General features: G+C 45.2%; 2 protein-coding genes across 5 annotated transcripts in view; both read right to left on the reverse strand.

Annotated features, from left to right (window-relative positions):
- coro2a (coronin, actin binding protein, 2A) overlaps nt 1-693 on the reverse strand; it is a 32,301-nt gene extending 31,608 nt beyond the window's left edge. The window contains exons 1-2 of the mRNA XM_017408556.3: nt 572-693; nt 325-474 (exon numbers count right to left, since the gene is read on the reverse strand). Coding sequence (XP_017264045.1) covers nt 325-339 — 15 coding nt within the window. The 5' untranslated portion in view covers nt 340-474; nt 572-693. The remainder of the gene's footprint in view (nt 1-324; nt 475-571) is intronic.
- A 1,431-nt stretch (nt 694-2,124) lies between these two features.
- On the reverse strand, nt 2,125-16,339 carry uso1 (USO1 vesicle transport factor). 4 transcript variants are annotated; one of them, XM_017408027.3, is made up of 26 exons: nt 16,124-16,339; nt 14,917-15,003; nt 14,399-14,463; nt 13,955-14,031; nt 13,655-13,666; nt 11,898-11,998; nt 11,703-11,805; nt 11,519-11,574; nt 11,276-11,396; nt 10,975-11,153; nt 10,754-10,894; nt 10,586-10,674; nt 10,345-10,499; nt 10,043-10,248; nt 9,887-9,907; nt 7,471-7,581; nt 7,147-7,265; nt 6,856-7,037; nt 6,637-6,758; nt 6,403-6,541; nt 5,218-5,384; nt 4,746-4,805; nt 3,630-3,728; nt 3,417-3,518; nt 3,134-3,328; nt 2,125-2,879 (listed from the first exon to the last, which is right to left on the reverse strand). In XM_017408027.3, the coding sequence occupies exons 1-26, from the start codon at nt 16,187-16,189 to the stop codon at nt 2,808-2,810; spliced, it is 2,847 nt and encodes a 948-aa protein (XP_017263516.1). In that variant the 5' UTR covers nt 16,190-16,339; the 3' UTR covers nt 2,125-2,807. The 4 variants fall into 4 exon arrangements, with proteins under 4 accessions (XP_017263516.1, XP_017263524.1, XP_017263533.1 ...); XM_017408035.3 differs by lacking the exon at nt 13,655-13,666; XM_017408044.3 differs by lacking the exon at nt 9,887-9,907 and having other exon boundaries at nt 16,124-16,338.
- Between the last annotated feature and the right edge of the window lie 629 nt (nt 16,340-16,968).

Here is a 16,968-nt window from a genome sequence, read left to right on the forward strand (position 1 = left end):
TTCGATCCCCATGAAGACACACACACTTTACATCTTCCTCCTTTCCTCCCCAAGCCAAAGGCCCAAGAAGCAGCTCAGCTGATGGAGAACAAGAAGGCAGGAGCAGCTGTCAGCTCCACCTGGACCCGGAGCTCCAGCACCGCGGCGTGTCCGCCTCTCTGTGGCCGCCCTGAGGCGGTGCCGGGGCGGCTTGGTGGAGCTGCGGGGCTGCGGAGCTGCTCCCAACAACACGACCCCCCCCCGCTTCACCGAGCAGGGCGGCCGAAACGCGTCTGCAACTTTCTCAACACGAAGAAATAAATGACTGAAAGAGGGAGAAGTCACCTTTGAGACGGTCATGTGTCGCAGCGGCGGCAGGTGGAGGCTCGTGTCCGGGAGGAGGAGGACTCTCCGCGGCCGGGGAAGCTGCTGCTGCTCCGGCTGCTCCTGGAGGAGGTTCTGGGTCCTGGTCTGGGTCTGGGTCTGGTTCCGGGTCTGTGGAGGGAGCTGTTACATCAGCAGCTGCGTGGCCGCTGGAGCAAAAATTTAAAAAAAAATAAAAATAAACAAAAAACAAGTGCCCGGCTTTTACCTTGAGGGAGTCCCGGAAAGTGTCGAATAAATTAAATACGAGGAGGAAAGAAATAAAGTCAGAAAACAGGACCGATCCCTGACCAATGGGCTGCAGAGGAGGAGGAGGAGGGAGGGGAGTGATGCGAACAGATGCGACGAGAGGAAGAGGAGGAGGAGGAGGAGGAAGAGCAGGGAGGGGTGGAGGCAGTCAGGTGCAGCTGCAGGAAAAGTCAAACCAAAGTGGCTGAAAACTCGTGAAAAACAGCCACGGAGACTTGGGAGTGTCTGCAGAAGGAAGACCTGCTGGCTCAGGTCAGGTCAGGTCAGCCTGCAGGAAGGGCACACAGAGACAAACAAGATGGCTGCCAAATCTAATTCTAAAAAGGCACATTAAAGAGGATGGGCTCTGCAGACAGAGACTTGTTGCAGGATGAGAGGAGAAGCTCTGTTTCTGTCTCCTTGGTTTGATTTTTATAGCTCCTACAAACCGAGTTAAAGAAAAGCCCCGATTCTGCAAACAATGTGATGATTTTCTGATTTTATTCACAACTGATCGTAGTAAACAGGCCTAATGTCTGAACTGAGAGTTTGTGCTATGCTTTAGAAAAAGAAAGAAAAAAAATAAAATTTTGGGATTTTGAATCGCGGCACAGTGGAAGTTAATTTATATTTTCAGGTTTGTGGAGGAACAGTCGTTTGTTTACATCAGTGTCCTGTCTCTAGTCCAGGGGGGTCCAATCCTGGCCCTCGAGGGCCACCATCCTGCATGTTTTCCTTGTTCCTCTGCTCCAACACACCTGGTTTGAATCAATGGCTGATTAACAGGCTTCTGCAGAACATGAAGAGGTGATTAAACCACTGAATCAGGTGTGTTGGAGCAGAGAAACAAGTAACACATGCAGGATGGTGGCCCTCGAGGACCAGGATTGGAGACCCCTGTGCCTCAAACAGGCTGTCAGGTTTTATGACATGTAGCACAATAATTTATACAACACACTTTTTAACTTACCCTTACCGACAATAATAATAATAAACTAGACTTTTATGGCATTTTGTGCCCATCGGTTGTTGAAGACATAACTGGATATTCCTTTACACCAACTTCAGTTTTTGTTTTTTAATCAAATGTAAAGTTTTAATTCAACTCAAAAGTTCTGTTTGTTTTAGAACTTTCCTTTTCCAATCACAATATGGATATTTAATCTAATTATTTTACTTTTTTTAAAGAAAGAATGCTGAGCACAACTTTCAAGCCGATCTTGTTCGAGCTTATTTCTGCATCTAGAGCCAAACTTTGCTCGTGTTTCTACGAGCAAAGATGAAGGATCTGGACTTGGAGGCAGAAAAGTAACATTACATGCTCGCCCCGCCGTCTTTACGTGGATCCTGCTTGATTTGCGCCTCTGAGCGGGCAGCGTAAAGTCGTTTTTCTTCCCTCTCCTCCTTGTTTGTGTTCATCTTAGGTCTTTGTTGCCTTCCAGTGGCGAAACACGGTCATTACAGAAACATTTAAAGATCCTTCAGACAAGGCTGACTCATTTAAACACTTTATAGAGGAAAAAAAAATAAGACTTGTGGATTTAGTAAAATTTATTTTATCTACAATTTTTCCGCCATACAGATAGATTCTTTTACTCATTTTAAGGTGGCTCTTAGGTTGATAACTTATATCATACAGAAGCTGGATGCCAGTACGGGTCCAAAAGGTTGCAAAAATACGTCTTTACGGGTTTCTACAGCTGAGCCGCCGAGGGGAAACAAAAACCGACCGGGGTGTTAAATACTGTAAATGTTAACCTCGTGCTGAGAGGTGAAGGCAGACAAACTCGGGGTGGGGGAGCTCACCGGAACAACGATCCGGTGGAAATGCTGCTTTTTGTTGTTTTGTTTTTAAATCTCTTTCTTCGGATTCTCCATTTACAGGGTCGTTTTTGTCTGCCGATTAGAAACCATACAACAGAACGCTGCAATAAGCAGGAAACTGGTCAAACGTATCGAAAAACAAAACCGTGGTGGAGATGAACGCACTGACAAGTTCAGACCTCTTAGCCGGCACACAAAACTGGGCCGAACCAACAAAAGTTCAGAAGTGAAACATCTGCGGGAGACGTGACGGACTCGGAGAGCGTGAACGCAGCTCGGCGGCTGGGAGGAGAAACCGCTTCAGTATATATTAGTCCTCTTCTTCAGTTTCTCAGGTGGCCTCCTGGGGGAGACAAACGCACATCTGCTCTTCTCTTTTAGTGTTTTCCCTCCTAGTCCTCGTCTTCTTCGTCTTCGTCCTCCGAGGTCTGGTCCCTAGCGTCGAGGTCGTCCTCGTCTTCCACCTGTCAGGGAAGAGCGACAGTCTCACTGAAGCAGAGAGAGGCGAGACGAAGCCGAGCGGTGCGTCGACAACACATAAGGAGTGCAGCTTCGGTCCGGTCTAAACACTCAAATGTGTCATTTAATCCGGTTAAAGTTCCTACGTTTTAACATCAGAGCGACAAAACGTGCAACAAAGAAACCCGTTTGATCTCAAAGCTGCTGTGGTAATACTGCAGCAGCATCTGACACGTGTGTGTTTGGAGGGTTTCCTCACCGGCTCTCCCAGGGCTTTGAGCCTCTGTTTCAGGCTGGTGATCTTCTGGTCCTGGTCTGCCAGCAGCATCAGCAGGTCGTCCTGCTCCTTCTTGGACTCCTGGAGCTCGCCCTGAAGCTTCGTCTTCTCCATCTGCAGGATGGCCACCGTGCTGGTGGCTGACGCCAGCTGCCGCTCCATCTCTGCCCGGCTCTCCTGCAGCAGACGTTTGTTCACGATGAGAACTTCCGGGTAGAAAAATCATAAAAAAACCTGTTAAAAGTTCGCCGGATGTCCGCCACACCTTCAGTTTCTCCGTCTCAGACGTCTGTGCTGCCAGTCGGCTCTCCAGCTCGGCTCTGACGGCGTCTGACGTGCCGTCGCTGGGGGGCGCCGTGTCAGAGGACTGAAAAAAAAAACAAACAAAGATTCATTCAAACAGACCTAAAATGACCGTTCGGTTTTTTGGTTTTATTTTACGACAGACTGATGTCTCGGTTGAATCTTTTTTTTTTACCACAGATTCGGCTTTTCTTAGCAGCTCCTGTCTCTCCTTCTTTAGCTGGTTGATTTCTGCCAACTGGGACTGAACCTGATTCTTCAAAGCCTCCAGTTCCTGCAACCGATTCACAACAAAAGACGCCTCGCATTAAAGTCTGAGGATGAACGCAGCAAACGATTAAACTGCAAAGCTTCAATGTCCCTCCCAAAAAACTACAAAACATGAATCGTCCATCAGCTGACACAAATACACACTAAAGCTAAAGAAATATTACAACCAATTTGTACATTGACACTTTTTAACCACATCTGAGTTGAAGACAAGGAAACATTCAGTCCTGTTGAAGGATTTTAAAACAACAGCTTCTTTAGATGTTGCTTCCAAGGAGCCAGAGTTTCTCAGAATCTTAGAAAGTGATCTCAATCGTAGTCATCCGGGATCTTTCAAAATCCTTTGTTGGACTTTGAAATATTTGTCCCCACTTCCTTTCTGTCCAGTCCCTGTACCCGAGCATGCAGTTTGTGCTCAAAGAAATAAGGAAAGGGGACAAGAGGATGTGTCAAACTATCTACAGCAGATGAGCCGTATCTGAAGAGCATGTCGTTAAGAAACAAAGAAAAAAAAAAAATCAATCAAAGACCTGAAACAGGACCAGACAGATCCTTCAGCTGATGTGTTTTCAGCCTTCAGCTCTTTTGGGAATCACCTTACATCTTTTCATGTGTCAAACTGTGTTTTCTTTGCAATTTTACATAATTTAACTAAAGAAATGGGAATAAATAGTGTCTTTGGAACAGGCTGCTTCTTAGCCAAGTTGTTACGTTTTCACAACTCTGATCGTCCCTCGAGCTTAGGAGCCTTTTATAGGTCAGTTCAACAAATAAATGTTCAGAAAGTCTGAACCGATTGAGACCAACTTTCAAAGCTCCCAGGAAAGCCAGGCCTCGTCGGCAGCAAACTGTGACGAGCCGACGGACGAGCCGAGGCATGTGCACAGGACTGCACAACGTGTGGTGATTATCTTTCACACAAGGGTTTATTTGCACCTGAAAGTCAGACATCAGCAGGTTTCCGACCTGTGGGAAATAAAGAAACAAAGCAGTAAATCCAGGTGAAGCAGTGAAGTCTCACCTGGAGCAGCTCTGAGTCGTCCGATCCTCCTGCTGGACTCTCTGTCTGCGCTGAAGATTTCTGTATTTACTCAGAGAAAAGGACAGAGAATCGGTCAGTTTTACTCTCTGTATGCTGTTAAACAGAAGCAGCAGAGATTTTTGTCATTTTATCATGATGACTGTTTCATTGTTTTGTAACAAATATAGAGTAGAAAACAACTTTGGCTACATCTGGACTTAAACTGAAGTTGATTTCTGGGGATTATCCAGAAAGAGTGTTGTCTCGTTTCGATCAAACCTACGTGTAATTAATTCATTAACTCCAATTTGATCCGAGCTTAAAAAGGAAAGCCAGCCGCTGTGGAAACGTCAGCTGTTTTAGACACAACAGGAAGAGCTTTTTGTACCAAACCGTCCGTACCATCTGGTTCTACTCGCAAATAAAACAGCGCTGTGAAAAAAAACGGAGGCTTGCTCAGATCTCTACAAACCAGGCTGTCGATGAGCGCGTCTTTGTCACCGAGCTGCGTCTGAAGGAGGGCGTGCTGCCCGCGCAGCTCGTCCAGCTGCTCCCGGAGCTGGGAGAGCTCCTCCGTCTGCAGCCCGTTTACCTGGGAGCCGTCTCCCTGGCTGCTGGACGGACTCTGGCTCTCCTTACCTGGACACAAACCAGACAAGTCAGCTCACACGTCCTGTCATATGAACGGATACAGGCAGAATCCACGCTTCCTTAAACATTTCTTTGCATCTCGTTTAGACATTTTCTCATGGTCAGACAGGCTTTAGAGTCCAGTTTCACCCCATCAGAGTGTCCTGAGGTCTGATCCACTCATGCTTCATATCAGTGTTAACAGATTTGGAAAACAGAAAATAAAGGACTTTAACGATTTGATTAATTTATACAAAAAAAACAAACAAACGCTGCCATTTGTTTTGTGTTTTTTCTCTCAGTTGTCGTTTCACAAGCTCCGACGAGGATTGCGTGATTCGGTCATGGGAGGATTTGTTTGTCTTGCAGGTCTACAGGAAGTAATCGACGCGCCCTGCCCTTACGCAACACCCGCATCTCTGCGTGAGCGGTGATTACGGCTGGTTGGTGTCAGACTGAAAACTGGACCGTGTGCCTGAAAGTCCAACCTGTAGCATCGCCAAACCAAACCAGGTCTGCTTTGAAGCCACGGGAAGTAAAGACTTCAGATTGGGCTAAAAAGTCAACATTTCCGCTGCAAACATTGTGGATTTTATTTTGTTGACTACAGCTGTGAGTAAGAAGCTAAACAAAACAGAACCTGGTGTTTTATTAAGGCCTAATTAAAACTTAACGCCAATACACACAAAAGACCTTTCTAAAAGGCGTGTCGGTGCGCTCTGATTATTTTACTGAAATGATTTATTCGAAGTTTTCCCACAAACCTGTCAAACTTACATCAATCTGGTGATTAGCAGGAGGTTTCATTCGTAAACTTCTCTAAATCATGTCTTTTTGTTCTGATGTCTGTTTTGAAGGACTTTATTATAAAAGCAGGAATGTGTGGAAACTATAAACCCGTATTACAGACAGCTGATGTCTCGACGGTGGAAAACTGGATTAAGATGTGACAACATTAGGAAGCTAAGAAAAGATCACCTGGAGGACGTGACAGACTTGTTGGCAGGTAGTGCTGCAGAGAACCCACCTAGTTTCAGTTTCAGGATGTTGTACTGGTCTTTGTGCTGCTGGATCTGGGCCAGCTGTTGGCTGAGCGTCGCTTGCATCTGTTCGTTCTGAGCCGCCATGGACTTCACCTGCTCCCTCAGCTCCTGGATCTGAGCGTCCTGTCGGCCGCACAATCAGGAAAAGAGGCGTTCAACAAACCTGCCCGTCGACGCCGTCAGCGGCGTTTAGGCCTCGGCGAGGCAAGTCCGTTTACCTGCTCTCTGATCAGCTCTTTGTACTGGGTTACGATGCTGTCGTGCTGCTCCAAGGTCTTCTTCACCTCCTCTTCCTCCTTCTCCTCCTCGCTGGACTTGTGAACCGCTTTGGTGATCATACCTGTGCACAGCAGAAAGAGAGAGAGGACTGTTGCTGTTAAAACCCCGCCAAACGTTTCGCTCCGCCTGCGAACGCGGGGACACGAGTCGTGACCGACCCTCCAGCTCCTTCACCAGTTTGGTGAACTCGTGGTCGAAAAGCATCTGCTCCGGAGACGGGAAGACGGGCTGCGGCTTCAGGGCCGCCCGCGAGTACAGCTCATGTTTGGTGATGAAACCGAGCTTTTCGACGAAGTTTTCCTTCCCAATGCGCTTCTCGATCAGCTGCTTCAGTTTCTCTCTGAAGAAGAGGGGAGGAAAAAAAGAAGATGCATCACTTATCCTGATTAAGATGAAATCCATCGTTCTCTCTGCTGATGTTTTCACAGAACAGATGCGGCGACACCTACTTGGTGTAGTTTTCCAGCGAGTTGTCGTTGTAGAAGATGCAGATACCGAGCAGCAGGGCACAGAGGCCCTGAACGAGCCGCTCATCCTCCCCCAGGTTCTCCGAGATCTGAGCAGTCAGCTGCGGAAGTCACAGAGTTAAGGATATATTTCATCTGAGGGGAAGACGCGTCCTCAGCCTCACCGAGAACGAGTCCCCACCTGTCCGGTTTTACGTTTGACGGCTCAGTTTATATAAAACACGAAGGCATCGGCTCGAAGGAAAGACAAAACCTTCCGCCTGAGAGGGAGTAAAAGCTGCAGGGAGGGCGCAGCTCGAAGGATACGAAGGGCACGTTGTCCTGGTTGTGCAGGAAGTGCGTGACGGCGATCGGGCAGCTGCTGATCCACGTGCACAGCAGCATGAGGAGCCCCACCCTGGTCTGGACTTTACTGCCCTGCAGGGAAAAAACAAAAATGTCCTCCTCATACAAGAACAAACGCTGAGGCGCTTCGGAAGACCTCCGGTCAAACTATGAAACGTTCCTACAGGAGACTAAAACTGGATGTAAGCTGTGCAAAGTTTAATTTGACTAAACCCTGATCAATTAATCTGGATTAAAATTAATCTCATAATGATTTCTTTAAATCACACAGAGTCAAACTTGGCTCTGGAAGTTCAGATTTTTCTTCCTTATAAACGGGAACTTATAATTTAGTTAATTATTATCTGGAAATACAAACACTCAAATTAAATAAAAACAAGTGTTTTTTTAAATGACAAACTAACTGTGGTTAGAGTTATCCAATGATGCTTCAAACAGCGATTAGTTATTATTATCATTAGTTGTTAAAACAATAAATGTAAAAACATTTAGATATTTTAGGAAGGTTAGACTGTAAAAAGCATGCAAACATATAAAATACTTCTCTCAGGAGCTGACCGGGACACCGAGGTATAAATGATCCATTTTCTTGCTTCAACTTTTACTCGACGACGGATAATAAAGATATCAGAACAGGCAAAACAAAACCCACTAAATGTGTTTAGAAAGACACAACAAGGAGGAGCCGCCATTTAAAAAAACAAGGAGAAATAGTTTCATGAAAAGAACTTGGGGATAGGTTTTTGCTTTTAAGAAAAATGAACATATTTATGAGAACCGTACGCAGCCTAATAATTTGTCTCAGCGAGCTGTGGGGGGATAAAGGCTGAGTTTTATGAAACAAAGACATGGAAGGCCAAAGAAAGGCTGCGGCTTCAGGCTGACGCGTTAAGACTTGACGTTAGAAAAGGCAGCGCAGTGAGGCCAGGAACGCCGAGCGAGGATGAAGACCTGAGCCACGATGACGACAATGATGATGGTGATGATGTGAAAGAGACAAACAAAAAGAAACTTATCAGTGCGTCGTCCTAGAGACTTCTCAAAAATCGCCTTTTCAGCATTTGTCTCCAAATGTGGTGTAAAGCAAACAAACGAGGAAGAAAACAAAAGGACAGGAAGTGACCACACGTGTCCAATGAGCGAACAGTTGTGTTTGACCCGGATTAAAACCAAGAAAACGTGTAGAAATTCAAACATTACTTCAGGTTTCTGAACATACTAAAGTGACCCTGAAATGATGCGTTTTGTGGTAAAGTCGTCAGCAGGAACCGGCTCACCGTGTAAAAGTCTCGAGCCGTTTGTTGTTTCTTTTGCTTCCAAACGGGCAGACTTTCTGATCATCTTTTAACATTTTTTTTTTAAACTTTGGATAATTTTCCATTTATCTTCAGTCCAACACCTGACCGTTTTCATAAGATTTTGGTAGTTGAGCCTTTAAATAAATCTAAGAATCATTCAGGCATGAAATGCCTCCTAAACTCAAGGGATGAACCGTGTAAAGAACCATTTTTTTAATTTTTTTTTAAAATTGGGACTTTTAGGCGCTTTGTTACCAGCAGCAAGCCGCAAAGACAATTTATTTTCATTTCTATGTGATTTTTTAAAAAATGCAACCAAAACTAAACCAAAATAACAACTTTGAAAGACTTTCAGATTGTTTGAATAACTATTGCTCAAGTCTGGATATTTAGGAGAAAAATGTCCCTACTCTCACATTTAACCTCTTTATACCACAAACTGGTGCTTCAACTCATTTAACCAGGGTTACAGACACCACCGTATTCCTACACTCTAAATAATGCTGCATGTTTTTACCGCTGCAGCTTCAAAAGAAGCAGAGCCTTGACATGGAGGCTTAAGGAGGTCAAGTTTATGAGTCAGCAACTAGGTAGTATCTAAACAGAGTTCCTGCGCAGACCATTTAATGACGAAGACAGAACGACAAGGAAGATCCCTCACTCCAAAAAGGAAAAGACCCCAAATTAGCTGCAGCGGACACTTCCTGAACACACAGACGAGAGCGTGCAGGCTAGCAGCGCAGCAACAGGTGCTGTTATGATATTAGCAAAAAACACTACAGCCCAAAACGGCGTGGCGTTCCTCTCCGCTGCAACTCACTTGAGTGGTAAACACATTTTAAAAACCTCGACTAACAAACGCAGCCGGAGCATCCAGAGCATCCATATCTATGAGGAACTTCGTCGGAGCCTTTAGTTAGGGACAAAGCGGGATGCTACAAAGTTAAAAGGAAGCAAGATCCACCATCACGTGGGCCACAGAGACCCCTATTATTTATGCCAAGCCAAAATAACCAGGACAAGCGCCACCCAAAGACTCAAAACGCACACATACACACTACAAGACGCGCTTTACTCACCCGCCGGACGATCTTATCACCCTGCAAAACCGTATCAGTATTGTCAATCTGCCAAAAAGTGGCCCCGTTTTTATTTATTAAATTTTTTACACAAGCCTATTCCACCAAGACACGCAGAAGCAGCCGGCAGGTTCTGGAGCGTGAGCCGCGTCCTACCTGAGAGAGGATGTTGGTGCACTGCTGCAGCAGCGAGACGGGCGGCTTGCCCAGGCTGGTGGCCAGCTGGACCCTCAGCAGCTGCTCCTTTTGAGTGAGGTTGTCCTGCAGGGCGTGGGCCAGGGCCACGGCGGCGCACCAGTTGGAGAGAGAGTCTGCTGAGAACAGGCCTCCACACAGCAGCTGGCCGGCTGAGATCGAATTAGCTGACAGGGAGGGGGAAAGAAAAAAGCGTTCAGACAAATACAGTTTAAAGAGTGAATCCACGACAGTCAAGGACGTGAAAAAATATGAATTCTTACCATCTATGGTGGAGGGCAGCAGGGTGGCCACTATCTCGCCCTGGCCCTTCTGGTTTTTGTAGAGGAAACACTGGAAGCAGTAAAGGACCGCACAGCGGAGCACAAAGGGCTGCCTCTCGTTCACCATGGACATGAGCAGCACCACGATAGCCGGTCTGTGAGCAGCGAAGAGGAAAAGCTGACACGCCGAGTTCGTTACGTCACAACAGATGGGTGAGAGCTAACGGAGCGTCTGCGTTACCTCGGTGGATTTGAAGGGGCGTTGACAGAAGCAAAGTAGTCCTGGTTGACCTGCGAGCCTCTGATAACCTCTGAAACGGTGTTTATGGTCTGAAAGCAAGCAGATCGGAGGTAAAGAAACGGAGCCGACTTAGGAGACGGTATGGCCACTTAGTAACGATACGGTTACCTCGGTGAGGATGTCAGCAGGCACGCCGGTGGCCATGAGGATGGTGCACAGCTGCTGCAACAGGCCACACTGGAACATGCACTTCTGGCAGCTGGCTGTGGCTCCGGGCGAGTTCACCGGCGACACCATCACCCGCACCAGCTGGGATTACGGCGTAATGTATCAGAACATGGCGCAATCAGGCTGAACCGGCGTTTCAGATGCGGCTGCTGGGCGCTTACCTGCAGCATGAGGTGGAGGTTCGTGACCTTCTGCGCGGACCAGCCCGAGTTGTCGTCGCCGACCTCGAACCACGGCTTCATCCTCTGGATGTAGGAGCCCTCTTTGAAGAAGTTCTGGTTGGAGCTGTTGTTCTTCAGCAGGTTGAGCAGCAGCAGCAGGCAGTCCTCCACCACGATACCTGCGCGTCACAGCCGGGACAAACCAGAAGGAAAAAAATGCACACGTCTTTTCGGATATGATCACAGGTTTGTTTTTCGATCTACGCCACAGCTCTGCGGGCGAAACGCTTTTTCCTTTTACCTCCGTCGCTGCTGCCCTCCTCTGTGATGATGTCGAGGAGACGCTCAAAAGCGTTCTCAAACGCCACGATTTTCTGAATGGCCGCATTGCCTTTGGTCAGCTGCTGAAGCAACAGTAAACCCTGTAGGAAGCAGGAAACAGACCCGTCAGCCCACTCGGACGAGTTTTTATTTGACACCTAACTTTAGAGGATTTTAAAGCGTATTTTTTTAAAACAAATTAGCAGAAAAAAAACGTACTTACATCATTACGAATGACCTCTCTAGAGTCTGCCAACAGGTCCATCAGTCTGGAAACACCTAGAAAGAAAATAAATTCTCCCATTGATAGACTTAAAGGATAAAAAAAAGAGGCCTAAATGACAACAGAAGGGACTGCTTTGACAGATAAATCAGGATTTGAGCTACAGCGATGAGAAGATGCTCACCCATGGGGCTAACGAGGATGATGCCCTGCACCTGAGCGCCCTGGTTCTTCAGCAGGGCGGTCAGTAACTTCACTCCAGGCCAGCGGACGTGGAAGTCAAACTCCTAAGAATCACATCGACTTGTAAACAAAAGCAGCCGCCGTTGCACAACATTTATTAGCGGGGACTTTGTTTGGTTTGTTACGGCTGCGGTACCTCCAGCAGGGTGAGCAGCAGGGTTACGTGTTCGGGGTCCTCGATGAGCTTCTCCGTGAACTGGGCTCCGAGGTCATCCGCCTGCTTCTGAGCATTCTCATCTGCGAGAGGAAGACGAGAGCTGAGAGAAGACACTTTTCCCCCGGACTGGATAAACAAACTGACTGATTGGTTCACATCAGTTGAACAAAAAAACGGTTTTGTGTGTAACTTGCTTTGAAACTGTATAAAGAGGAACCACGAGTGAAATTACAGCCACTTCACAAGTGAGTGGGACACATAAACGTGCAACAAACTAAAGGAACAGCCGAACAAAAAAAAGGAATAGGCCAACTTGACTTTAAAAAACTGAAAATTAAAAAAAAAGGGTCACACTTTTTAAAAACGGATCTCCAACATCCCTGCTTTAACCGATAATCAATGAGAGCCATAGATCTGGTGGTGCCGCTGCAGAAGATCAATCAGATCGGCTCTGATCTGTGTTCAGGAGGGGCGAGGGTTAAATCTGAAGACGGATGTGGGAGATCTAAATTAATAAGAAGTACAGAAATGTCCGGTCCTGGTCCTGGAGGGCCACCATCCTGCAGGTTTTAGTCGTTTCTCTGCTCTTCGAGTTCTGCAGAAGCCCGTTAATCACTCACTCGTTTAAAATCAGGCGTTGAAGCAGAGAAACACCTAAAACATGCAGGACGGCGTCCCTCCAGGACCAGGACTGGACACCGCTGCTCTAAAACAAGTATTCACACAGAGAGGAAGTGTGGGGGGAGGGGGGAATGAATCAAGCTAATCAAAGTGCACTGATAATCCTTTTATCATCGCACTGCAGCCTTGTGAGGTGGCTTAAGATTCCCAGCCCTGATGATTGTTTACAATTACCAAGAAACCATTAGGAACCATTTCAGCCTTTAAGTTCGCCTGAACCTGAGTGAACCGTTTTAGTTTTGCTGCTCAAAGAAAAATCTGTTTTCCCAATAATAAATCGCCCGTTGTGATAAACTTGACCTAACCAGCACCACACAGCAAACACACACATTTAAAGGCTGAGGTTACAATTAGGCAAGACTTTTGCAACTAAAGAGGCAGATATTTATTTATCTCTTTGAAACCACACCCATGCCAACAAAAATCAAAAAAAAAAAAAAAAAAAAAAACATCTCCCCAAAAAGCTGGACTGAACAGGTGATGGAGCGGCCCAGGCTGAGCACATCGGGTCGGGTTAAACTTTGTTTCCTTCGTCACAAAACGGTCCAATTTCACAACAACACACAGAAGCATTAATGTGTTGGGAGCAACAACAAGAACGTCAGACCAAAGCCAGATGTGATGTTAGTAAAAGCTTTCGAACAGAGACCCAAACAGCCTCCCGTAGCTTCTCAGGGGGAGCAGATTTTAGTGAAGTTGGTCAAGTTTTAGTAGAATAATCAGTACTGACCAGACAGGAGCGTATAACGCTTCCTTGAGTTAGAGGGGGGGTGTAATTATCATCAGGAGGGGGTGCAGCGAAAAGGAAAGTTTCCCCTGACAGCCAGAACTCATTCAGCTTCTTGGTAGTTTAAGCACCAGCTGAAGGATTTGCGTGAAGACATGCCACAAAACGAAACAAATCAGCTGTTTGACATTTAGGAAACGGCTTAAAAAAGGGTACAAATAACACAAAAGAAATAAAGGGGGGTTTTGTTTGTAAAAGCCCATCAAAATAACTGGAGTTGGTGAGATCTTAAAAAGGTTTGTCGTCATGCAAAGTCAAAGACTTTTACCTTCTGATTCATCTGTAGAGTTAAAACATGAAAGAGAAAAAAAACAAAACAAGAGAGACGAGAGTCTTTACATGAAGTCATAAAAATAAGGCAGGGATGCAAAAACTGAACGGCGTTCGAACGAAAACGATGACATCGGCCTATTCGCACATGCAAACTGGTTCGTTTTAGTCGTTCCTGGCCGCCACACAATCAGGAGGAGCTCAGGACAGATTAAAACGATGTGGAGGTAAAATTAGCTGCCGTTTCTCTGCGCGGCGGCGGAAGTCTGTCGGACAAAACAGGACAGAAAAGGGAGACCTTGCTCTTCCTCCTCGTCGTTGCAGATGATGTTGTAGAGCGTGTCCAAGGCGTAACCCAGGATTTCTGAGTCCGACCTGTGAAAACAGTGATTAATAACAACTTATCAGCTCTTTGGATAATAAACGCTTAACGAAACACAGCAGCAACATCCTCGTTAATTTTAAAATAAATTAAAGCATTAATCCATGTTAGTGTTTAAGTGGCACTGATTAAAAGAGTAACAAACAAGGCCGAAGTAATTGGAGCCAAAGAGATTAGTTTTTGTGTTAAATGTTGGATGAGATTTAAGGGGAACAACTTTAAGGTATTTGCATCTAAATGTGATGTAAGTTTTGCTTTAAACTAAAAAAAACAAAAAAACTTTTTAGTCAGTAACTAACATACATGGAGGAAAAAACATTTAAAGTTTGCCTTTAATGCGTTAAAAATAAAACATCATACCTGTCAGTCTGCAGTATGTTAATCAGGTGATCCATTGCCTGTGTGCCGACTTCCATGCGATATTTCTACGAAAAAAAAAGGTAAGAATTCTCAAAAAACTGGTGATATTTTAACCTCAGAGTCTAAAATAAAGACTATTAGGCAGCGTAAACACAGACAGAAACGCGTTATGAACTCTTTGGTGCATCAGAACAGAAAGAGTACAGAGTCTGCCCTGGTGGAAATGCAGATGGCGTTGCACAGACTGCTCAAATCGTGTTTGTAACGACATTTTCAAATTATAAGGCGAAGATGTGAGAGATTATAAACCGTCTTAGAGAGACGTTCAAAAACAAAGGATAGAAACAAAAGCTTTTTTTAAGTGATTTAACGAAGTCGGGCCTTAGTGGTAACCTGGCTGTGAAAAAACAAACCATTTACTAAAAGATTAGGAAGCTAAACAAGCATTTAACGAGTCCTATCACAAGCCCCACAGCTGGTCAGAGGGGTTAAACGAGTATCTCATCCTCGTACTTTACCTTAGAGAGGGACTTCAGCGCCCGGACAGCATCTCTGCGATCTTCTAAAAGCGTTGAAGAGGCAACCCTGTCGCACAACTTCTGGATCTGATAATAGAGACAAGAAAAAAGGCAGAATTTTTTTTTTTTTTAACATCATCTGCACTCCCTAAACAGCAACTCCTCATTGTGTAAAACTGTTGTCATAACTACTGTTGAGTATATTATTTCATTTACTAAATCTTATTTTAACATTTGAATTCCCCCATCGAGTTATCTATCCATGTCCATCTCATCTCTTCTCATCTAACCCTGGACAAAGGAGACGGTGGTTACCGTGGTAACAACAGAGAGACAAAATTTTTTAAGCAAAAAGGAAAACGGCAGCGCTTACCCGCAGAGCTGCAGGGCACACAATCTGCCTGAGAAGGTAGGAGAACAACCACCAATACCAATCCACTGATAACCCAGCTCAGAGGAATGATATTTAATTATACCTTTTAAAAAAAGTCGAGTGTAAATTCACACTGAACCCTCCTAGTGGCAAAAAGGGCGCTCAAAGCAGCACTGTTTTCTGCATGCAGATGTTTGGAGCATCCTGGAAAAAGCACCAAACTGCTTCAGCAAGCAGCCAAATGTACAACTTCTCTGTCTTTTTTTAAATCATAAAGTATGGAGGTAAGCCTGTGAAATGTTTCATACCAAATGACTGAGATCAGGAATGAATGACCCAAGCAGGGAAACCACAATTAATGCAGTATTACATAACCAGAAACCCAGATATTAGTGCTGATTTAAAGCTTCATGATTATAAATTGTTGAACCGTGACAGCTTGAGTTTCTAATGATCTTGTGTTGATAAGAAAAAGAAATCAAAGATGGTGGCAGAGCGACTGACATGTGTCAGAGCTGATGAGTCAGTCCTTTGTGACAGCTGTCTTTAAAGAAACTCATTCATTGTAAGACACGACACACAGCAGGTAAAGTTTACACAACCTTACAGCTAACCAACAAGCTAACCTTAGCTAACAGTTTAGCTAGCTTACCAACTCCAAAAACAGCCCTTTGTTTCATCATATTCTAAGTTTTTAGGAGGAGTAAATCGCCGTAAGCGTTAAAACACTTGTGTTTATTTGTAATTGTTGTCTCAGTTGGTGAAAGACACACAGGTTGAGGCTCCAACTAGCCTCAGCTACCTAGTAGCTAGCTAGCCGTGCTGGTTTCCTACCGTCTCTGCTCCGGTCGGCTGTGGCCCGGCAGCCTGCCCCGCTATCACTCCCCTGATGAAGTTCATCCTTACAGGCGTCCTCTGTGAGGAAATATCGAAACAGACTCTCTATTTTAAAAAAAAGCCCGACCATAAAAAGAATGAAGGAAAGGGACTATAATTGTTTTTCACAGTGGGTTCACCGAGCAACCCCGGAACACAAATATGACAGAAGTGCGCATGCGCGCAAACGTGGCGATACGTGGCCGATCGGAGGATTTAAAGGGAAAGAGACCTCTGAAAATAACTCCGTATTTAACTTCCGAGGAGCCAAACTTCAGATTTTAAAGTTTTAAAGTTAATTAATATGTCCTCTGACATTTTATGAAAGCCTACTAAAGTTTTATTTATTAGCTGAAAACTTGAGAGGAATGCCTTGTTAGTTAATTTACCACTGACCTTTGACCTCTGTCAACTCAAGGAATGAACCAGCATTGTGTGTGACATATTAGACCACTTAGCAATAAATCAATATTAAACTGTACGTCGAGGTGATCTGTCACGAAAATAGTTTGATTCCTTTAAATCTTTATCTTTAAAACAGCTCTACACTCAGAAAAAAAAACAATTTTATCAATGGCGAATAAACCAGATTAGCTAAAGGAATATCTGTGAGGCAGACTTTGAAACCCACAAAGAACTGGGCAGAGCAGCGTTAGACTGTGTTTGTTGAAATGGTTTAAAAACATGCAGCGTGTTTTTAAAATGTCCATATTTAGATGAGACGTGTGCCGCTCACTGCGTACGTATGGTTTAATGAAACAAATCCACACGTCCCCACAGCTGCAGCAGAGGACCTGAAACAC

Source organism: Kryptolebias marmoratus, linkage group LG3 (genome assembly GCF_001649575.2).
Source record: "Kryptolebias marmoratus isolate JLee-2015 linkage group LG3, ASM164957v2, whole genome shotgun sequence".
Classification (NCBI taxonomy): Eukaryota; Metazoa; Chordata; class Actinopteri; order Cyprinodontiformes; family Rivulidae; genus Kryptolebias; species Kryptolebias marmoratus.

Coding starts and splice junctions, on each gene's coding strand:
- uso1 (XM_017408027.3), bottom strand. CDS start 16,189: ATGAACTTCATCAGGGGAGTGATAGCGGGGCAGGCTGCCGGGCCACAG. Junction 11,154..11,275: donor GGAGGGCAGCAGCGACGGAG/GTAAAAGGAAAA, acceptor TGTGACGCGCAG/GTATCGTGGTGGAGGACTGC. Junction 3,329..3,416: donor CTGAGACGGAGAAACTGAAG/GTGTGGCGGACA, acceptor CGTCTGCTGCAG/GAGAGCCGGGCAGAGATGGA.